Source organism: Orcinus orca, chromosome 2, assembly GCF_937001465.1.
Source record: "Orcinus orca chromosome 2, mOrcOrc1.1, whole genome shotgun sequence".
Taxonomy (NCBI): domain Eukaryota; kingdom Metazoa; phylum Chordata; class Mammalia; order Artiodactyla; family Delphinidae; genus Orcinus; species Orcinus orca.
Genome location: NC_064560.1, coordinates 86,978,209 through 87,002,413, shown reverse-complemented (window position 1 = coordinate 87,002,413; position 24,205 = coordinate 86,978,209). Strand labels below are relative to the sequence as shown.

The window sequence follows — 24,205 nt, the reverse complement described above, 5'->3', positions numbered from 1 at the left end:
TAGGGATTATCTCCTTCCTCAACCACATAACTTCCAGATCTCCTCCCCTTGATCAAAATGTCACTGCAGTTCCCATAGACAAGTCAAGGCTGGAGATTGGTCCAGTGACTACAGTATCGCCTGCTGAAGATGCTGAGTCAGGGTTTCAGACAGAATCTACAAGTGAGAAAGAGAAAAAACTATCAAGTACAGAACTGTGATGGTGATAGGATAACCCAACTACTTCCTGTCTTAAAACGGGGAGAAGCTAACTGAGTAGGGAATGATTGTGCAGATTCGAGGAAACTCTCCTAATACCATGGCCATATTACTGAAGGAGAGAGCATTAAAGCTGATGAAATGTCCTTTGTGTATGTTGCATCTAAAATATGTATGGTAGTCATAAAGAAGATAATGAAAACTCACCTGAGAAAAAGTTTCGAAAAGAAAACATCAGTGTTTAGGGTCATGAATGAAAGAAACTAGCAATAGATGCAGTGCGTGGATCAGAGCTCTCTTTGGGCATCAGGGATTTCATAGACCAGAATGGTCAATGTAGAAAAATGTCACCAAATTTTGTTTGAAGTTTTCTTTATCGTGTGTGGCTTTGGGAATACCCAGGATGGAAGGCATCTGAATAATATTGTTGAATCTAATTGGCGATCATTACCAGAAATGGAATGAACAACAATGGCGATAATACCTACCACCCAAAGGAGGTGAGAGATGCTGGGTAGATTCTGGGGAATCCATGACATCCCACTTCTTATGAAGATTGGTCATTTGAAAACCTTACAGTCTATTAGGTAAACCAACTGCTTCTCCCTAAGCTAGAGGTTATGTTAACCAAGCATCCATAAACTCTCTGAAATTCTATACAAAACTTGTGTATGCTCTTTTCTGTGAAGAGGGCCATACATTCAATCAGATTCTTGATAGGCCTATGACTCTTTTGATTCCTTAGATTATGTTTTACTGAGCGAAATGAGGCTAAAGGACTTTCTTCAGCCTAAGTATATACGTGGACAAAGTTAAAATTTTTTCCATGTTTTGTATACTGTTTAAGACTGAGTAAGGGTGGGGGAATTCAGGCAATCACATGGATCTTTTGATGGCTAAAGATCCCTTTTAAACTTAGACCAGATTCCATGCAGAAGGTCCCTGACCTTCATCTTATCCTTTATTCCTTTAGTAGCTGCCACTACTCTTTTGTTGAGGTCCATTCTTCTTCTCAAGCCTGGCAATGGAATGGACTATAGTGTCCAGTTTCACCCCTTGCTGCTCTTAAAGGTAAGCCCAGGACTTCCCTGGTGGTGCAGTGGTTAAGAATCCACCTGCCAATGCAGGGGACACGGGTCCTATCCCTGGTCCAGGAAGATCCCACATGCCACGGAGCAACTAAGCCCGTGCGCCACAACTACTGAGCCTGCGCTCTAGAGCCCGCGAGCCACAGCTGCTGAGCCTGTGAGCCACAACTACTGAAGCCCGCACACCTAGAGCCCGTGCTCTGCAACAAGAGAAGCCACTGCAATGAGAAGCCCATGCACTGCAACAAAGAGTAGCCCCCGCGCACCATAACTAAAGTCTGCGTGCAGCAAAGAAGATCCAACGCAGCCAAAAATTTTAAAGCTAAATTAATTAATTTAAAAAAAAGATAAGCCCTGGGATCCTTTTGTTTTAATTTAGAGAGTCACTGGTAACCTTTGTAGAAAACAAACTTAACAGTTCTTATAATCCTGGTCCCTGGTCAGTCATTCCCAAACATTTCCAGATGATGACCAGAAGACTGTTAGGTTAATACTTCTGCTTTTATTCCTAAAGGTAGGAGTTTAGCAGCACATGCATGTGTGTACCCACCCATAGAGACACACACAAAAGCACGTATATACACACACCCCATTTTGACCCTGCCTTAGAAAACCCTTTTCTCCATGTTGGCTCCTTCTCTCCATGTTGGCGATCTTAGTTATTGCAGAGTGACTGGTGTCTCGTTACTTCAAGGGACCTCGTTTCCGAGGCTCTTCAGGCTGTTCCTGGGCCTTTGTTTGTTGTAAGAATAGACATGTAGTCAAGTCCAACTCCCCCTCCTCCCATCACCACTCACCTGCTAAGTATACCCCACATATTGACAAATTAAGAACTTACTGAGTTCACAAGAATTATTTATAATTCAGTTTGAATACTATAATTATATGACTAAATTGACAGAGAGCTGAGTACTGATGACTCTACAGGGAATGGAAGTTTTAAGTGGGGTGAGAAGAAGGAAGCAGGTGTGAATGAGAAGGGAAGATGCTAGGTATTCAGAGAGTAACGATCAAGACCCTGGCTATTACAGGAGAATAGGCAATAATTATAACTAAGTTTCTACTTTACTATCAGAGAATGATCTTTAAGCATAGTCTTTTGCTGCTCCTTTAGAAACTGAATGCTCTATTTTCTTCTCTCTTTCTTTGCTTGTAGAAAATTCCTTTAAAAAACTTAAGTAGACTTCCAATAAGATAGCTCATTAAATGACCCTTTGATACATCCCTTCTGCTCCAGATACATTACATGATAGATGAAGTGGAGAGGGACACGGGGGTGAGGGGGGATATATATGTATAGCCAGGTCAAAACAAGACAAGCATTTTCACAGACTGGAAAAATAACAAAACCCACAAAGCTATGATTGAGTTAAGCCATAGACTTAATGGGCTCTAAGTCCAAAAGTAAGCAGAGGTGAACAGGAAGACAGGAAAACAGGTCCTGTGGAGTGAAAAGGAGCAGAAATGCTTCTCAAGATATGGACTAGAGCCAGATTCACAGCTCTAGCTCAAACTAGGGACTTAAGAAAAGAAGCTGAGGGCTTCCCTGGTGGCGCAGTGGTTAAGAATCTGCCTGCCAATGCAGGGGACATGGTTTTGAGCCCTGGTCCAGGAAGATCCCACATACCGTGGAGCAACCAAGCCCGTGCACCACAACTACTGAGCCTGCGCTCTAGAGCTCACGAGCCACAACTACTGAGCCCACGCACCACAACTACTGAAGTCCACCTGCCTAGAGCCCGTGCTCCACAATAAGAGAAGCCACCGCAATGAGAAGGCCATGCACTGCAACGAAGAGTAGCCCCCACTCGCTGCAACTAGAGACAGCCCGCGTGCAGCAACGAAGACCCAACACAGCCAAAAAATAAATAAAATTTTAAAAAAATCAAAGAAAAGAAACTGAACAAAAGCTACTGCCAAGCACAGACTGGGACTCTAGCTTATTTGGAACCACAGACCGAAAGAGGTAAAAGGATACAAGTACAACCTTGCTCAACCAAGCTGTGCATTGGTTCATTAACTGGGTCAGAACAGAACAGGAAATCTGAAATACCATCTTATGAGACCTGACTCTGGAGTGGGTCCTTTGGCCAGAGTAAGGAAACCCCAAAACTACCAGATGGAATGAGCATAGAAGGAACGAAAGAAACAGAAAAGCCAGCAAAATTATTTTGGTACCTGCGAATAGGAATTCCACATGTAAAGAAATGTTCATTTCATTTCACTGATTATCTGCTCTAATTTTTATAAATTTTTTTCATTTATATCTAATCTAATTTTTATTAATTTTTTCCTTCTGCTTCCTTTGCATTTAATTTGCCCTTCTTTTTCTAGTTTCCTAAGGTGGAAGCATAGGTTATTGATTTTAGATCTTTTTTCTTTACTAATACATGCATTCAATACTATAAATTTCCCTCTAAGCACTGCTTTCACTGCACCCCACAAATTTTGGCCAGTTGTATTTTCATTTAGTTCACACTATTTTAAAATTTCTCTTAAAAAAATTTCTCTTGAAGTTCCTTCTTTGATCCATGTGTTGTTTAGAAGTGTGTTATTTAGTCTCCAAGTGTTTGGGGATTTTCCAGCTATCTTTCTAATGTTGAATTTTAGTTTAATTCCATCATGATCTGGGAGCATACATAGTATAATTTTAATATTTAAAAAATTTTAAGGTGTGTTTTATGGCCCAAAGTGTGGTCCATCTTAGTGAATGTTCCACATGAGCTTAAGAAAAATTCTCCTGCTGTTGGATGAAGTAGTTTAGTGTTGGCAGTTATATCCAGTTGATTGATGGTGTCCCCACTCATGTTCTGCCTGCTAGATCTGTCCATTTCTGAAGAGTGTTGTAGTCTCCAACTATGATAATGGATTAATCTATTTCTTCTTGCAGTTTTATCAGTATCTGCCTCATGTTCTTTTGTTAGGCGCATACACATTAAGATTGCTGTGTCTTAAAATATTGACCCTTTCATAATTATGTAACACCCTTCTTTATCCCTTATAACTTTACTTTCTCTAAAGCCTGCTCTTTCTGAACTTAATAAAACTACTCCTGCTTTCATTTGAATAGTGTTAGCATGGTATATTTCTTCATCCCTTTACCTTTTATCTATGTGTGTCTTTTTATTTAAAGTGGGCTTCTTTTAGATAGCATAGAGTTGGGTGCTGCTTTTTTATTCACTCTGAAAATCTCTGTTTTCTAATTGGTATATTTAGACCATTGATGTTTAAATTGATTTTTGATATGATTGGATTAATATCTACAATGTTTGTTACTATTTTCTATTTGTCACCCTTGTTTATTGTTCCTATCTTTGTCTTCCACTCTATTTTTGTCTTTTTTGGTCCTAATTGAGCATACTATATGATTCCATTTTTTGTCTTTTCATAGCATATTAGTTATACTTCTTGTTTTTATTACTTTTTTTAGTGGCTATCCTTTTTTTTTTTTTTTTTTTTGCGGTACGCGGGCCTCTCACTGTTGCGGCCTCTCCCGCTGCGGAGCACAGGCTCCGGACGCGCAGGCTCAGTGGCCATAGCTCACGGGCCTAGCCACTCCACGGCATGTGGGATCTTCCCAGACCAGGGCACGAACCCGTGTCCCCTGCATCAGCGGGCGGACTCTCAACCACTGCACCACCAGGGAAGCCCATAGTGGCTATCCTTGAGTTTGCAAAATCCATTTACAACTAATCCAACTTCCACTTTCAAATAACACTCTACTGCTCACAGGTAGTGCAGGTACCTAATAATAACAAAATAATCCTAACTCCTCTCTACTGTTACTTATATCATTGCTGTCATTAATTTCACTCAAACATAAGCATATGTGTGTATATACACATAAGCATATATAAGTAATACATTGTTGATGTTATTTTGAACAAACTGTTACCTGCTATGTCAATTAAGAAAAATGAAAGTGTTTATTTTACCTTCACTTATTCCTTTTCTTATGCTCTTCCTTTCTTTATATAGATTAAAGTTTCTGACCTGTATCATTTTCCTTCTCTCTGAAGAACTTCATTTAAAATTTCTTGCAAGGCAGGTTTATTGACAACAAATTCTGTCAATTTTAGTTTGGGAAAGCCCTTATTTCTCCTTCACTTTTGTTTTTTTAAATTTATTTTTGGCTGTGTTGGGTCTTCGTTGCTGCACGAGGGCTTCCTCTAGTTGTGATGAGTGGGGGCTCTTCTTTGTTGTGGTGCATGGGCTTCTTATTGCGGTGGCTTGTCTTTGTTGTGGAGCACGGGCTCTAGGCACGTGGGCTTCAGTAGTTGCGGCACTCAGGCTCAGTAGTTGTGGCTTGTGGGCTCTAGAACACAGGCTCAGTAGTTGTGGCGCATGGGCTTATTTGCTCCATGGCATGTGGGATCTTCCCGGACCAGGGTTTGAACTCGTGTCCCCTGCATTGGCAGGCGGATTCTTAACCACTGCACCACCGGGGAAGTCCCTCTCCTTCACTTTTGAAGGTAATTTCATAGGCTACAGAATTCTAGGTTAGGGTCTTTTCTCTCTCAACACTTTAAATATTTCACTTCACTCTCTTCTTGCTTGTATGGTTTCTGAGGAGAAGTCAGATGTAATTCTTTTCTTTGCTCCTTTATTGGTAAGGTGTCTCCCCCCATCCCAGTTTCTTTCAGGATTCTTTATCTTTTTAAAAAAAATATTTAATTTAATTTATTTTATTTTTTGGCCATGCTGCGCCGCATGTGGTATCTTAGTTCCCCGACCAGGGATCAAACCCATGCCCCTTGCATTGGAAGCGTGGAGTCTTAACCACTTGACCAGCAGTGAAGTCCAAGATTCTTTATCTTTGATTTTTTTCAGTTTAAATATCATATGCCTGTAGAGATGTGGATGGACCTAGAGTCTGTCATGCAGAGTGAAGTAAGCCAGAAAGCGAAAAACAAATATCGTATATTAACGCATATAAGTGGAATCTAGAAAAATGGTACAGATGAACCTATTTTCAGGGCAGGAATAGAGATGTAGACATAGAGAACAGACATGTGGTTGGAGGGCGGGGAGGGGAGAGTGGGACAAATTGGGAGATTAGGATTGACATATATACACTACCATGTGTAAAATAGATAGCTATCAGGAACACGCTATAAACACAGGAAGCTCAGCTCAGTGCTCTATGACAACCTAGATGGGTGTGATGGGGGGTGGGTGGAGGTGGGAGGGAGGTCAAAGAGGGAGGAGATATAGGTATACATATAGCTGATTCACTTCATTGTACAAAAGAAACTAACACAACATTGTGAAGAAATTTTACTCCAATAAAAAATAAATTTTAAAAAGAAAGAAAAAAACCCCAAAAATATCATATGCCTAGGGACTTCCCTGGTGGTCCAGTGGTTAACAATCTGCCTTCCAATGCAGGGAATGCTGGTTCAATCCCTGGTCGGGGAACTAAAATCCCACATGCCCCAGGGCAAATAAGCCCACGCGCCACAAGGAAAAGATCCCGAGCGCTGCAATTAAGACCCGAGGAAGCCAAAAATAAATAAATAAATAAACAAATATGATATGCCTAAGTGTAGTGTTTTTTGTTTGTTTGTTGCTTGTTTGTTTTGTTTTTTGGCATTTATCCTGCTTTTGATATTCTCTGAGATTTCTGGATCTGTGGTTTGGTGTCTGACATCAATTTGGGGGAAATTCTCAGTCTTATTACTTCAAATATTTCTTCTGTTCCTTTCTCGTTCTTCTCCTTCTGGCATCCTGACTTCATGTATGGTACAGCTTTGTAGGTGTCCCATAGTTCTTGGATATTCTGTTCCATATTGTCAGTCTTTTTTTCTCTTTGCATTTCTTTTTGGAGGTGTCTATTGATATATTCTCATGTTCAGAGATTATTTCCTCAGCCATGTCCTGTCTACTAATAAGCCCATCAAAGACATTCTCTATTTCTATTACTGTATTTTTAATCTCTAGCATTTCTTTTTAAATTTTTTCTTAGAATTTCCATCTCTCTGCTTATATTGCCCATCTATTCTTGCGTGCTGTCTACTTTACTCATTGGCGCCCTTAGCATATTAATCATCATTGTTTTAATATCATCATGTGATAATTCTAACATCTCTGTCATATCTGAGTCTAGTTCTGGTGCTTGCTCTGTCTCTTCAAACTGTGTTTTTTGCCTTTTAGTACAACTTGTGATATTTTCTTGATAGCTGGTCAGGATGTACTGGGTAAAAGGAACTGTGGTAAATAGCCTTTAGAAATGTAGTGATAACATGTTGGGGGAGGGGAAGCATTCTATAGTCCTGTGATTAGGTCTCAGCCCTTTTTTTGGCTGGGGCAGAAATAGTTCCCCAAACAGGGATTGAACCCATACCTTCGGTAGTGAAAGCACAGAGTCCTGACTGCTGGGCCGCCAGGGAAGTCCCAGGTCTCAGGCTTTGAGTGAACCTCTGCCTCTGGACTATGAGCTTCATAAGTGCTTCTCAGTTCCCCCTTAGGTGCTATAGGACGGCTTGAATGGGCTGGAGTTGGGAATTTCCCTTCCCTCACAGGTTAGAGCAGGCTGGAAGTTTGATACTTCCTTTCCTTCAGGTTGGTTAAGCTCTGTTAAAACCCCAACAGTTTAGGCTCTGGTCGAATAGTTTCTCCTCAGAGAAGGCCTTGTTAAGAACAGAATGCTCTGGTATATTTCTAAATGGTTCCTTTTCCCCTCCCCCGGGCCAGAAGTATGGGATTTTTCTCTAATATTCACTGCAAGAACGTGGTCAAGCTGCTGGAGGTAAAATTCACTAAAGTGTGGGTACCTCTCTATGACTGGGTCCCACTGTACTTTTTTTCTTTCTTTACTTACGGTTAACGATTTATTACAAAGGACATTAAAGGGTAGGAATGAACAGCTAGATGGAAAGATACCCTAAGACGCGGTCGCGAGCACAGGAGTTTCTGTCCTGGGGAGTTCAGGGTGCACCACCCTCCCAGTATGTGGATATGTTCTTTTTCTTAAATTGACTTATAGCTGACTTAAAATATTATATAAATTTCAGATGTACAACATGGTGATTCACAATTTTTAAAGGTTGTAGTTATTATAAAATATTGACTGTATTCCTTGTGCTGTACAATCTATCCTTGTAGCTTATTTATTTTATATCAATACATAATAGTTTGTGAGGGACCTATAGTTTTTAATCTCTCAGTCTTGTTCACACTGAACCTTACGGTGCAGATTTTCCTACGCTGGTACTAATTCCTGTAGAGGTTTCTGCTCTAGTAAGTGTTGTTGTTGTTGTTTTTTTGGCTGCGTTGGGTCTTCGTTGCTGCACGTGGGCTTTCTCTAGTTGTGGTGAGCGGGGGCTACTCTTCGTTGCAGTGCTTGGGCTTCTCATTGCCGTGGCTTCTCTTTTTGTGGACCATGGGCTCTAGGCGCAGAGGCTTCTGTAGTTGTGGCTCGTGGGCTCTAGAGTGCAGGCTCAGTAGTTGTGGTGCACGGGCTTAGTTGCTCCCCGGCATGTGGGATTTTCCTGGACCAGGGCTTGAACCCGTGTCCCCTGCCAATGGCAGGTGGATTCTTAACCACTGCACCACCAGGGAAATCCTCTAGAAAGTTTTGATTCTTTGTATTCGCCTTTCTGCCTCTCCAGTTCTATGGGGTCACAGTTTGCCTTGTGATCTAGAAGAGTTGTTGATTTTCAGTTTGTTTAGTTTTTTACTTTTTGTTACAATGGAGTGACAACTTCCAAGCTCCTTGCATGCCAGACTGGAAACCAGAAGTCCTGTCTTCCTCTTTTTATATTTTTAATTTTCAATCAGTCAAGAAACATCACCTAGGGACTTCCCTGGTGGTCCAGTGGTTAAGACTCCACGCTTCCACTGCAGGGGCCACGGGTTCAGTCCCTGGTAGGGGAACGAAGACCCTGCATGCCCTGCAGTGCGGCCAAAAAATAATAAAAATTTTAAAAAAAGAAACATCACCTAATCGTTATGATGTTCCAAGCACTGTAGTAGATGTTGAGGCTGTGTCCTTGCTGCTGAAGGAAGTTGCAGACCAGAAGGAGATACAGACAGACAAACGGCAAAACTATGTGATAAAGGTCATGAAAGGGCAAGTACTGTAGTGCTGTAGGAGCACAAATTCTGGGATCGAGGGTTGGTTTCAGAGAAAGCTCCTCCCAAAAGGTAAGACTAGAATGACTCTTGACTAAAGTTAACAAAGATGGGGTGGGAAGTGTGATAGGTACCATATGCAAGGTAGATAACATTTGTGCCATGTGCAAAAAAGGACCATGTTGGGTTAGGAAACTGCATGAAGAATAAAATTGTTTGGAGCACAAGGTGAGAAGGAGGGAGAGAATGAGCCTAGATGTCACTAGGCTTTTGCTCTATGACATTAAGGACCATGTCCAGCGGGAAACAGATGGCTTGGCTCAAACTGGTGAGTGCGGAAGATTTAAGGGACTATTTACAAGGTCCCCTTAGAATCGAAAAATGTTTGGGGAAACCATCAGTGGGAAGAGTCATTATCACTCCTAAGCCTGATCACTTAAATGAAAGGAACAGTGGCCAGAATAGAAAAGGGTGGCTCTATGGAGAGGGCTGCCTATCAGGAGCTCTATCTTAGGTAAAGGGACATGGATGAGGGTAAAGTACTCACCCTCAGTACTCTGGTAAGGAGAGAACCAGGGAATAAACACACTGATCTCTATACCTCTGATCTTCTGCGCATGCCTGCCATTGGTCAAACCTAATCAGGGTTTGGATAGCAAGAAAACCCACTGAATCATCCAAATCTGTCAGCCTCCTTGAGCAAGGATGGAAAGTGGATCTGGAGGAGCACATGGAAGATCTCCAACAAGTCACTGCACCCTCAGTACCTAACGCAATACCTGGCACAGAGGAGAGATTGAATGACTGAATGACGCTGGATAGGGAGTGGAAACCCCATCTTGCTGGTTTTTACTGACTCATGCTGACATGATTTTACTTCATAGTAGTGGGGAACAATCAGGGTATTTTAAGCAAAGGAGAGGCAGTTAGATTTGCATTTTAGAGACATCAATCTTGGTAACTGTGGAGAATAAACTGAAGGAGAGCAAACCTGGTAGCAGAGAGACCAGGTACAAGGCTGTTGCAGCAATCCAGGACAGAGATGACAGATGCTCTAAAGAATTGGAAACGAAAATACAAGGTGGGCTTAAGAACATTAAAGGGTGGAACTGGCAAGAACACATTGTGATTGACTGGTAGGAGATAAGAAAATAGTATGGGATGGGGGTGCAGGATGGAAAGAGGATGACTACATTTCTTTTTTCTTTTTTTTTCCAATCTAACACAGTTTTAATTTTATTCACAGTGTATCTACTTTTTAAATATTTATTGGAGTATAATTGCTTTACAGTGTTGTATTAGTTTTTGCTGTGTAACAAAGTGAATCAGCTATATGTATACATATATCCCCTCCCTCTTGAGCCTCCCTCCCACCCTCCCTATCCCACCCCTCTAGGTGGTCACAAAGCACCGGGATGATCTCCCTGTGCTATGCAGCTGCTTCCCACTAGCTATCTATTTTACATTTGGTAGTGTGTATACGTCAATGCTACTCTCTCACTTCATCCCAGCTTACCCTTCCCCCTCCCCATGACCTCAAGTCCATTCTCTATGTCTGTGTCTTTATTCCTGTCCTGCCCCTAGGTTCTTCAGAACCTTTTTTTTTTTTGGATTCCATATATATGTGTTAGCATACGGTATTTGTTTTTCTCTTTCTGACTTACTTCACTCTGTATGACAGACTCTAGGTCCATCCACCTCACAACAAATAACTCAATTTCGTTTCTTTTTATGGCTAATATTCCATTGTATATATGTGCCACATCTTCTTTATCTATTCATCTGTCGATGGGCATTTAGGTTGCTTCCATGTCCTGGCTATTGTAAATAGTGCTGCAATGAAAATTGTGGTACATGTCTCTTTTTGAATTATGCTTTTCTCAGGGTATATGCCCAGTAGTGTGATATCCGGGTTGTATGCTAGTTCTATTTTTAGTTTTTTAAGGAAACTCCAGACTGTTCTCCATAGTGGCTGTATCAATTTTCATTCCCACCAACTGGGCAAAAGGGTTCCCTTTTCTCCACACCCTCTCCAACATTTATTGTTTGTAGAGTTTTTGATGCTGGCCATTCTGACCGGTGTGAGGTGATACCTCATTGTAGTTTTGATTTGCATTTCTCTAATAATTAGTGATGTTGAGCATCTTTTCATGTGTTTGTTGGCAATCTGTATATTTTCTTTGGAGAAACGTCTATTTTGGTGTTCCGACCATTTTTGGATTGGGTTGTTTGGTTTTTTTTTGATATTGAGCTGCATGAGCTGCTTGACTATATTTTTTAAAGACCTCTTGGGTGTTGGTGTGTCTGTGAGAAAGCTGAGCTCAGTAGGCAAGTTGCTGTAGGCGTCTGAAGTTCGACAGACCTGGGCGGGAGAAAGGAATTGGATCAGATCTGGCAGAGACATTGTACCCATGCTTTGTGTTCTGACTCCTGTTGTTTGTGTCCCCTGGGGTGGGGGAGGGGTACGAAAGGGTGTTAGGGCAGAGGGGGTTAGTTCTATGGCAGTTGAGAAGCAGTGAGCCAGAAGCTAGGATGGAGAGAAGAGAAGGAAATGAAAGGACCTTCCCGAACGTTTACAATATCAGCAGAATGAGCTACCCAACCTACAGGGCGAGGAAGCCTTTTGTAGACCAGGTAGTAGTCGGGGTCCTTTTGGAGACAGCAGCGTCTGTGTGTCATGGGGAAAGTGTCGAGGTGGCAGAGGCATAGATCACTCCATTTTTTTTAACTGGGGACAGGTGAAATGGAATATGTTTTATTTCGTGGGAGGCTCTGGAGTCAGAGGAGAAAAAGACCCTGAAGTGTGGAGGGAGGAGGAATTCCCCCGAGCACAGGATTCAGGGCTTGACTTTTCTGTGAATGGAGATGGAGACGCGTGGGGTGAGAGTCCTTTCATGATGTCCCCCTCCTTTCCCCACCACAGCCAATTCTCCCCCGCATGCACCGCTTGTCTTCCAGGCCACCCTACCAGCGCCGGCTCCTGCAGAAAAGCAGCAGCTACATTCGCCTTCTCTGTGCTTGCTTCTCGGGCTTCAGCTGTGTCCTGCTGCTCTGCTTGTCCCCTTTACACTGGGTGCGGTTCACGGTGCTGAAGGACAGGCAGAGGCTCTTGGCGGGGCTCTGGACCGTGTGCCACCACGATCTCTGCTGGAACCACACACCGAAGGCACCCTGTGAGTGCTTTCCAGATCCCAGCCCCCTCCTTTGGTGGACCCACTCAGATCCTCCACAGCTCCGCGCTCTCCTTTCTCCTTCCCACAACCCTGCCCCTTCCTTCCCCCACTGATTCACAAGCGTGTAAGGACAGCTCCTCCAAACAGGGTACACTTGCCCAAGTTTGTCTCATCTAGGCTCCCCCAGTGACTTGAAAGCCAAAGCCCCTTTGTGATTGGAAGCTAATGCCTAGTGACCTTCGCACTCACGACTTCCCTCAGAAAAAGAAATATTAGTCATTTTACACCGTTATATGAAAGTTACTTAATAACATACATCTAAAGGTCATGGTTACAATTTCAACTTTTCCCTCGTTGTGGAGTAAATTATTTCTTTCCTTGTTAAAGGAATTCCCCATGTCAATGAGGAGATGGAAAGAGGGTCCTTACTGGTGCCTGTGAAGCCACCCACTTGGTGGCTCCTTGCTCTGACTGCATTGCATGTAATACAAGCCCTGATTCCATCTTCTTTTGTCCTTCATCCCTTCCCAAGACCCTGTCCAGCCTTCTTTCAAGGCAGGTCACCTCTGCTGCAGCCAAGCTTCTCTGGCAGACTACCTCCAGTACTCCGGGTCCTTCTTCCTCATGTCGCCTTCAGCATCCTCATTATTATTACATGACTCAGCATCTCTCTCACCAAAGGGCCAGGAGACAAAACCTACATAGATCTGGGTATATCCATCTTCTGTTTCATCTCAGGTACAACATAATTAGGTTGGAAATGTTTGTCCCTGGAGTCCTTGAATTTCTTCCCCTGCTGGTGCCATTTCCTCTTCTTTTATCAAGTCATTCCCGGCCTCACATGAATACTGCTGTCACAGGACCCTTGTCTCTTCCCAAAGGGAGGAAAGCGTTCAATAAACTTTCACTCCTGACAGGGCTATTGCCTCTTAAAGAGGGGACCTTGAAGAGATTATGCTTAATCCAATGGAAACATCTCTAAGAGTTGTTATCTGAGGGACTAATGGGGAGATATTATAGGCTGGAGGCCCTTCTGGCACCCAGAAAATTACCATGTAGCTACTAGCTACCTGTTCTGTCCATCGTATCCATAGGCTCCACCTTGACCACTTCATTCCAGTCAAAGCAGAAGGCCTCTGCCGAATGGTCTTCCCACGACCACTGCCATGTAATAGGGCTCCATGGCATGAGATAGCTGAGGGTGACAGGAAGTGCAAAGACTGGGAAGAGGGTGGAGGCAGAATGAGGGCTATCGTGGGTAGTAATTGCTTTCATTCTGATCCCAGGCACCTGCCTATGCTTCTGCCTCATCTTATTCCTGATGCAAGTGAAACTGTACAGTAGGAAAGTCTCAGAGCCCCGTTTCCTACTAGTCTACTGCATCAATTGGTGGGGCAGCATCTTCTACATGATAGTTGGTGAGTTAAAGCTCCTGTTAGGTAGTGAAGGCACAGAAAAAGCAATTCTAGATGATTGGCCCTTCTCTCTCTTTTCCCCTTTCTTTTGGTTGTTTGTTTAGTATATTAGAATCTCATAATTTGGAAGTGTCCTGCAAGTGTCATTGTCATGTCAATGAGCATTCTAAAGCAAGTGCTTCCAATTTATCTAAAACATTTTTTTCTATAATGATACCTGACCCTGAACAAACAAGAGAAAGTTTCAGGAAATAGAAGAAGAAGGCAAAGGTATAACTGAGCTATTCATAGTTCTTCTGTTCTTCCAGAAGACAGTTCCTTAATTCTCCTCTCCTTTTATCACATCAAATAAGCTTTCCACCTTTATGGATCTCCAGAATAAAGCAATAACATTGGAGTTTTGCCTGTGTAATGCTTCTCCGATAATCTTTCTAAACCACATACTTATTTTTATTAACTACAACAGTGGTCTCTAAACCATTGCATCACACACTCTACTAGTAAGACACTTTATAAAATTTATTTATAAAATATGTACATGTATTACATTACTAATATAGTCATTACATTGTAAAATATACTCAAAAATAGAATTTAAAACATTATTTGCTAAAAATATAAAAAGAAAGTATTATTTTCTTCCTGTGCCTCAATAAATTGGCTTGCATACCCCCCAGAAAACACTAGACTACAGAAAAGATGGGACCAGTGTTTTGAATTCCAAGCTCCTAAAGATAATGAACAGGATATTCAGAAATGTATTATTAATCAAATTACATTATAATTAAGCCAGTGTTACTCTTCAGGGGTGTTTGATGACTTAAGGTTTTATCTATTACTCATCCACAGTGCTGACCCTGACTTTTTCTTTTTCTCTAGGGTTCCTCTCTGGACTCAGTCACTTAAGTTCTCAGGTTTCTCTTCCAGATCAAAATCTCCTTGTGATCCCTATAACAAGGACAAGGATAGGAAATATAGCCACAGTAGAATTGAGTCTATCTGAGGCAAATGTAGGTGTTTCTCCATGGGTGAGAAACAAGTAACAGAAAAACAGTTAAGTTCAGCGGCACAATCAAGGACCCAGACAGAGGCAGGGACTGAGCCAGAGCCAGAGAGAGAGAGACAGGGCCAGAGATAGGAAGTGAGTCAGTAATACGGGATGAGTTAATAACTCAGGCAAGGTCAGCTACTGAGGTAGAACCAGTAGACACAGCAGAGCCAAGGCCTGAAGCAGAGAAAACAGTAGGTATTGTGAATATGTCAAGCGATAGACCTGACGTTAATGAAAAGAAAATGACTGAAGACAGGGGTGATAAAGACAGATTCAGCTGAGATAAATGATGATAACAAGACAAAAAGATTAGTCTTAGATACAAGGTAGTAGAGGGCAGGAAAAAAAAAAAAAGCCTATGAGAGAGATTTCCCTTCAGGGCTGAAGACATTTGTTGAGTCTGTATGAAGAGGAGTAGGAGTATCAGAGGTAATTCTGAGATGACAGTATAATGACTGTTGAACACTCCCCTAAATTATGCCTCATTCGCTGAATAGGTTGATATTACGGATGAAAGAGAGTCATTTGTATGGTTTAGGTCAAAGACACCAATAACCTACGAATCACAAATAAAGTGATGAAAAGCTAATTAAAAGAAGTTTCCAGGGCTTCCCTGGTGGTGCAGTGGTTGAGAGTCCGCCTGCCGATGCAGGGGACACGGGTTCGTGCCCCGGTCCTGGAAGATCCCACATGCCGCAGAGCGGCTGGGCCCGTGGGCCATGGCCGCTGGGCCTGCACGTCCGGAGCCTGTGCTCCACGGTGGGAGAGGCCACAGCAGTGAGAGGCCCGCATACCGCAAAAAAAAAAAAAAAAAAAAAAAGTTTCCATGTAGTGTTGTGTGCTGTGACTGGGAAAGGCTGCAAAAGGTGAGGTGCCCAATCCACTAAGCCTTTCCAGATTCCCATGACCACACAATGGAACATTTCAGCAGAATGGAAAGAGCACTGGGTTTGGAAATTCAGACTCTCATTTTGTGGCCTTACTCCCCTAAGGAGCTAGGCTGACTTTTGGCAAACATTTAACTTTCTTGGGCCTAAGCTCCTTCATTGACCAGCAAGGCTCTGAAATTTCTAGTGCTGACTGTTTTGGCCATATATGGTGAAAAATAGAGAAATTATTCCTGTTGGCCCATACAACCCCAGGTTACCTTAGTAGGTAACTTAGTCTAGTCAGAGTAATTAAATTCAGTTCTCTACCTCCAAGGCTACTTTTGGCAAGTCATTTATTTTTTATTCAGATAGCTCACTTAAAACATGTAGGTGATTCCCATGGTTTTCGACTATTTGCAGGAACTAGAAAGGAAGGAAAAAGGTAAAGGCAAAAGGAACAGACTCTCTGAAAGTGTGTGCCGTCTAGACTCAGGGAATTTCAGTGAGGGTTTAAACGGTTTTGCACAAGGGGTTGTGGCCTTTAAAACCAGAAGCTAGTTTTTTGGTTGGCAATATTGGTAGTTCACCATGAAAACCCACTCTTAACTCCTTAAATGTTCGGTATTTTACTATTTCTGCCTGCCTGTACCTCTTACTAGCTAAATTCTATGGCCCTTAATTTTATCATCTTTAAAAGTGGCCTCAACAAATAATATCATCCCCATTCCACATATTTTACTTTCTGGAACATTAGATAAGGGACCAGGATTGGAAATAAAGGATAGACAATGCAGGGCACATTAAAAGATATTACTCCCAGTAAATATGAATTAACAGATGTCCGTATTAAAGTACAGATTCTGTATGGGGATGGTTAATATTTTAGTCGTACCTTAATTTAGGTTACTTAAATTGATTAGATGATTATATAGCCAAATACTACTAAGCAGATGATTTGATAGTTGAGGGACAAGGGAAAAAAAAGGAAACCTGCCAAGGGAAGGTCTAGATGGGAGGGAGAATTTTGAGAGCTTGCAGGCAAGATGAAACCTGTAACCTCCATTTTCTCCCGGAGAGCAGGGACACTGAAATAGTAGAAACAAATGTGGGGGACTTCCCTGGTGGTCCAGTGGTTAAGAATCCACCTTCCAATTCAGGGGATGCAGGTTCGATTCCTGGTTGGGGAACTGAGATCCCACATGCCGCAGGGCAACTAAGCCTGCGTGCCACAACTACTGAGCCCGTGTGCTCTGGAACCCATGAACCACACTAGAGAGAAGCCCACATGCCACAGTAAAGATCCTGTATGCCACAACTAAGACCTGACTCAGCCAAATAAATAAATAATTTTAAAAAAGGAAACAAATGTGGAAGATTGATAAACACAAACTTTATCTCCTTATAATTTTGCTTAAAATCATGGCAGCATTAGATATTTGACTGGTTTGGAAACCTGTAACCTCCACTTTCTCTTATTCATAACCATCTTCCCATGCATCATCCAACCAGCAAAAATTTTAACAAGGATTTATTAAACATTAACAGGTAGTTCGCTATGCAGTGGGGGGAAAGGCAATAAGAGTAAAGGGTAAAATACAAGTTTCTGGAGCTCTAATAGCACACAAGAGGCACTGCACACCCAGTTCAGTCCAGGGGCTTGAAGGAAAGGTGCTCAGAGTTGCTAAAACATGAATGAGCTCATTCCTGAAAAAGACAAAAATGATGGCATAGACTTTATCTGGGAGAAAAAAAATCACTCAACAAGTCATTTGTGTGAACCTGACTGTTCTAAAGGTTTTGGGAAAAGGAATAATACTTTAGCAACACAGCAGCTTTAAATAAACTTGTTCTTAAAAAGTAAAAAGCAAAATAAAAACAAAACTTCCTCAGCCAGTTTTCTCCTTGGACTCTAGCTTCTTGTCATAAATGGATATTGCTCCAAAAAAGAAAGTCTTTCCATTTGTTTATAGTTTTCATTCATCAATGTCTTAGAGATTTCCAAGTACAGGTCTTTTACTTCCTTGGTTAGATTTACTCCTAGGAATTTTATTCTTTTTGATGCAATTGTAAATGGGATTGTTTTCTTAATTTCTCTTTCTGATAGTTTGTTGTTGGTGTTTAGAAACTCAACAACATTTCCGTATATTAGTTTTGTATCCTGAAACTTTACTGAATTCATTTATGAGTTCTAATAGTTTTTTGGTAGTTTCATGTCATCTGCAAACAATGACAGTTTTACTTCTTCCTTTCCAATTTGGATTCCTTTTCTTTTTTTTTTTAATTTCCTTTTTCTTATCTTATTGCTAGGACTAGGACTTCCTATGTTGAATAAAAGTGGTGAGAATGGGCATCCTTGTCTTGTTCCTGATCTTAGAGGAAATGCTTTCAGCTTTTGACCATTGAGTATGATGTTAGCAGCTTTATTCATAATAACACCAACCTGGAAACAATCTAAATGTCTTTCAGTGGGTGAATGGTTAAGATGTGCTATATAAATACCATGGAATATTACTCAGAAATGAAAAGGAATAAACTATTGATACACACAACAATTTGGATGGGTCTCAAGGGAAGTATGGAAAAAAAAACCTAAAGAAAATTTACTCAGTGATTCCGTTTATATACCATCTTTGAAGTGCCAAATTTTAGAGATGGAGGAAAAATGAATGGTTGCCAAGGATTAGGGATGGAGGAAAGGAGCAAGATGAAATGGGGTTGTGGTTGTTAAGTGACAACAAATGGGATCCTTGTGTGGATTAAGCTGTTCTGTATATTGCCTGTGGTAGAGGATACATGAACCTAACTAAACATGTGGTAAAACTGAATAGAAGTAAATGCAGTAAAGCTTCTAGAAGAAATTATAAGAGAATAACTCCATGAGATCAGGATAAGCAAAGATTTCTTAAACAGAGCACACATGTACATAAAAATAACACTAATCACAAAAGAAAAAATTATACATTGTATTTCATTACAATTAAGAACGGGGCTTCCCTGGTGGTGCATTGATTAAGAATCTGCCTGTCCAGAAGACCTAAATAGACATTTCTCCAAAGAAGGTATACAGACTGCCAACAAACACATGAAAGAATGCTCAACATCATTAATCATTAGAGAAATGCAAATCAAAACTACAATGAGATATCATCTCACACCAGTCAGAATGGCCATCATCAAAAAATATAGAAACAATAAATGCTGGAGAGGGTGTGGACAAAAGGGAACACTCTTGCACTGCTGGTGGGAATGTGAATTGGTACAGCCACTATGGAGAACAGTATGGAGGTTCCTTAAAAAACTACAAATAGAACTACCATATGACCCAGCAATCCCACTACTGGGCATATACCCTGAGAAAACCATAATTCAAAAAGAATCATGTACCAAAATGTTCATTGCAGCTCTATTTACAACAGCCTGGAGATGGAAACAACCTAACTGTCCATCATTGGATGAATGGATAAAGAAGATGTGGCACATATATACAATGGAATATTACTCAGCCATAAAAAGAAACGAAATTGAGCTATTTGTAATGAGGTGGATGGACTTAGAGTCTGTCATACCGAGTGAAGTAAGTCAGAAAGAGAAAGACAAATACCGTATGCTAACACATATATACGGAATTTAAGGGAAAAAAATGTCATGAAGAACCTAGGGGTAAGACAGGAATAAAGACACAGACCTACTAGAGAATGGACTTGAGGATATGGGGAGGGGGAAGGGTAAGCTGTGACAAAGCGAGAGAGTGGCATGGACGTATATACACTACCAAACGTAAAATAGATAGCTAGTGGGAAGCAGCCGCATAGCACAGAGAGATCAGCTCAATGCTTTGTGACCACCTAGAGGGGTGGGATAGGGAGGGTAGGAGGGAGAGAGATGCAAGAGGGAAGAGATATGGGAACATATGTATATGTATAACTGATTCACTTTGTTATAAAGCAGAAACTAACACACCATTGTAAAGCAATTATACTCCAATAAAGATGTAGAACAAAAAATAGAATCTGCCTGTCAATGCAGGGGACATGGGTTCAAGCCCTCGTCCAGGAAGATCCCACATGCTGTGGAGCAACTAAGCCCATGCGGTGCAACTACTGAGCCTGCACTCTAGAACCTGCGAGCCACAACTACCAAGCTCACGTGTCACAACTACTGAAGCCTGTGTGCCTAGAGCCCATGCTCTACAACAAGAGAAGCCGCAATGAGAAGCATGTGCATTGCAATGAAGAGTAGCCCCTGCTCATCACAACTAGAGAAAGCGCACGCACAGCAATGAAGACCCAACGCAGCCAAAAATAAAATAACTTTATTAAAAAAGTAAAATAAAATTAAGAATGTCTGTTCATCAAAAGATACCATTAGGAAGGTGAAAAGCCAAGTCATGACTAGAAGAAGATACCTGAGAAAGAACTTGAACTATAATGAAGGAGATTGGTTTGTAATTTTTTCTGTATGTTCTGTCCTCTGACTGAGTAATCCTATTCCTAGGATTTATTCTCAACAGAAATGCCTGTGTCTTTTCACTAAAATTTATGTACAAGAATGTTTATAGCAGTTCTGCTCATAATAGCCGAAAACCAGACACAACCCAAGTGTCCAACCCAAGTGTCCAAGAGAAGAGTGGATAAATATATTGTAGTATATTCATACAGATGGAACATTATAAAGCAGTTAAAAAGTAAGGACCACTGATACATGCAACAAAATGGATAAATCTCACAGACACTATGTTGAGCAATAGAAGATAGACACAAAAGATTACTTAGGTATGATTACATTATATGAAGTTGAAAAACAATCAAATGAGTCAGTGGTGATAGAAGTAAGATGGCTGGTTACATTTTGCAAAGGTACAGTAATAATGGGGCCACTGGAAATGTACTATATTGTTATCTTGCTGGTGATTATATGTGTGCATTCATATGTATAATTCATCAGACTAATAAGTGAGTTCATCAAGGTTACAGAATGCAAGATCAATATACAAAAATCAAGTGTATTTCTATACACTAGCAATGAACATTATGAAAGTGAAATTTAAAAAAAATTTCTATTTACAATAGCATCAAAAAGAAAATAAATATTTAGATATAAATTTAACAAAACAAGTACAATACTTGTATGCTGAAAACTACAAAACATCATTAAAGAAATTAAAGAACATCTAAATAAACGCAAGGACATCCCATGTTTGTGGATCGAAAGACTTAATATCAGTCTTTAGACTGATGGCAGTCTTTGCCAAATTGATCTACAGACTTGTCCCTATCAAAAGACTGGCTTGCTTTTTCTGCAGAAATGTAAAGTTGATTCTAAAATTCATATGGAAATATAAGGTACCTAGAACAGCCAAAATCAACTTGAAAAAGACAAATAAGATAGGAGGACTCACTGTTTCTAATTTCAAATCTTGCTAAGAAGTTACAGTAATCAAGACGGTACTGGCAGAAGAAAAGACATATAGATCAATAGAATAGGACCCAGAGTCCAAAATAAATCCATATATATTATATCATGAAAAAAACCTTAAAGTGTATCATAGACCTAAATATAAGAAGTAAAACTCTCAGAACACATAAGAATAGATCTTTGAGACTTTGAGTTAGGCAATGGTTTCTTAGATATGACACCAAAAGCACAGTGACATAAGAAAAAAGAAATTGGACTACATCTAAATTAACAACTTTTATGTTGCAAACAGTACCATCAAGAAAGTAAAAAGAGGGACTTCCCTGGTGGTCCAGTGGGTAAGACTCCGTGCTCCCACTGCAGGGGGCCCGGGTTTGATCCCTGGTCGGGGAACTAGATCCCACATGCATGCCGCAACTAAGAAGACCGCGTGCTGCCACTAAAGATCCTGCATGCCGCAACTAAGACCCGGCACAGCCTAAATAAATAAATAAATATTTTTAAAAAATTATTTGAAGAAAAGAAAGTAAAAAGACAATCCACATAATTACAAATGGGTCACTGAAAATGAAACCCAAATAGCTCCTGAACACGTTAAAAATGTTCAACCTCATTAACACTGCACTACCATTTTTCATCCGTCAGGCAAATGCTAAAAATTTTGATAGCATATGTAAACTGGTACTACCTCTGTGGAGGGCAATTTTGCAGTAAGAATCAAAATGTTTAAAATATACTTCTTTTTTTTTTTTTTTGACCCAGCAATTCAATTTCTAGGAATTTAATTCTGCAGATATACTCACACATAAGGACAGTGATTTCATATGCAGTCATTCACTATATTTTTATTGGTAAAAATAAATCAGTAAACAAATATCTATCAGAGAGACTGAATAAATAACTGTTCATTCAGTCAGTAGAATACCATTGAGCTGTTAAAGAGAATGAGGAAGCTGTTTATGAATTGAGGGAATATTGTCCAGGATAAAAATTTTTTTAAGATGGAGAAAAATTGTATGGTAAATTATTATATATGTAGAATTATATGAGTATATATATAACATTTATATACACATATCTATAAAACAATTAGATATAAATATATAAATGAGTTTTTAAGGTAAAAAAGAATTATACATATATAATAAATTATATCTATACATTTTAAAGATGAAGAATAAATTGTATATGTAAAACAAATTATATATACAGTAAAATCTTCGGTTGAAAAATAGAAGTGGTAAAAAAAATCAAGCCTATCCCCTTATCTCAGACTCTGTTCTCTCCAATTCATACTGCATACCACTAGGTTAAATTCCTAAAATTCCAGGCTTCATCAGTTTATTAAAATATAAAACTCCAATTCAGTAGATTCTGGGTGATCTGAGGTTCTGCAATTCTAACAGCTGCTAGGTGATACTTTTGTTACTGGTTCATGGACCACCATTTGAGAAGCAAGGCGCTAGGACCCACAGACTTCGACTTCACACGACATTTGCCATTTGAAACTTTGTTTTATAGTGTGTGAATATCTTGCCTACTCAAATGCATTTTACATTCCAAGAGAGCTTTCAGCAACACTTGCACGGCTGATTATTTTTTCCTTCTCAAAACATTTTTCCCTCCTGCTTGTCATTACAGTTCTCAAGTTTCGCTTGTATCTCAATGGCCTCACCTTTCAGTCTTTGCATAGTATGTGCTTAATAAATAAATAAATCTTCTATGCAGATCCATTACTTACTCTTGCGTATTAATGTAAACACCATGCCCTAGCTCCTGAATGGGGTTAGAGAGCCTTTCTCAGACTTGCCCACCCACACAACAAGAGTTCACAGATTGTGTAGTTAGGACAACAGCCATGCGAGTGAAGGCTTGGTGATAAAGCCAGGGACCCAGAGACTCCAGATCATATACTAACTGATTAGATTATCAAATATAATTTTGCTTTGGTTTGAGGGTTTAGAGCTGGTCACATTTTATTTATTTATTAATTATGTATTTTGTGAATTTTATTTATTTTTTTATACAGCAGGTTCTTATTAGTTATCCATTTTGTACATATTAGTGTATATATGTCCATCCCAATCTCCCAATTCATCACACCACCCCCACCCCCCACCCCACCACTTTCCCCACTTGGGAGTTGGTCACATTTTAAAACAAAGTATTTGTTAGGCTGAACCTCACGTTTTTTATGCATGGATAGTTAGGGTATTTTCAGCCGCATGTAATAAGGCCTAACTCACTCAGGCTCAAACAATATGGAATTTTATGATCTCACAAAACAGAAAATCCACTGGTTAGAATGTCTCCAGGTAGGGTGCAACCACCTGCCGGCCCGATGTCTACGCTACCCTTTCAGCTCTGCCCTCCTCGGTCTGTTGGGTGACTCAAATCGCTTCCCTCCAGTGGCTTCCCTCTTGGTTACATGATGGCTGCCAGCAGCGGTAGTGGTGATACGAATCTTTACTCACACGTGGAGAGAGAAAGGACCTACTCACTTACTATGGAACCTAAGTCTTTCCCTTCAGTTTGTGGGGATCAGTTTTGGTTCACCCCCAGACCAATAAGAGTCACCATGAGAATACTGTGTGCTCACTGCCTTAAGCCTGGCTCTGGAGCAAATAGCTAACACAGACGTGGGGGTGGGATTACTAAATTTGCCCTAGTCAAAATAAAGCTCCTAGGACTAGGGATTAGGTCAGCTCCAAAGATACATATAGAATTCATAGGGCAGAAGGGGATAGTTGAATAAAAATCAAGGTTACTTAGGAAGGAGAAGGGGGGAATTCTGAAATTATAAATTATGTTTATATAATATAATTATATTTTTATATTAATTGTAATAGTATCATAGCTTTTATAATAAAGTTTTTACTTGTTCTTTACACAGCTAGCCTGTGTAAAATAAATAATGTATACA

General features: G+C 40.5%; 1 protein-coding gene across 6 annotated transcripts in view; it reads left to right on the top strand.

Moving 5' to 3' along the window:
- The window catches only part of TMEM202 (transmembrane protein 202), a 56,489-nt gene that overhangs the window by 19,428 nt on the left and 12,856 nt on the right, over positions 1-24,205 (top strand). For 2 of the 6 annotated variants that reach the window (XR_007475814.1, XR_007475818.1), the window contains exon 3: positions 4-144. The exons of 2 other annotated variants lie outside the window; for them this stretch is intronic. Coding sequence is in view for 1 of the 4 variants with exons in the window: in XM_033440025.2 (XP_033295916.1) it covers positions 4-200 (197 nt within the window). In the remaining 3 variants the exon portion in view is untranslated. Of the gene's footprint in view, positions 1-3; positions 3,174-24,205 lie in introns of those variants that run through there. 2 more of the 6 variants (XR_007475813.1, XM_033440025.2) reach the window with 2 other exon arrangements.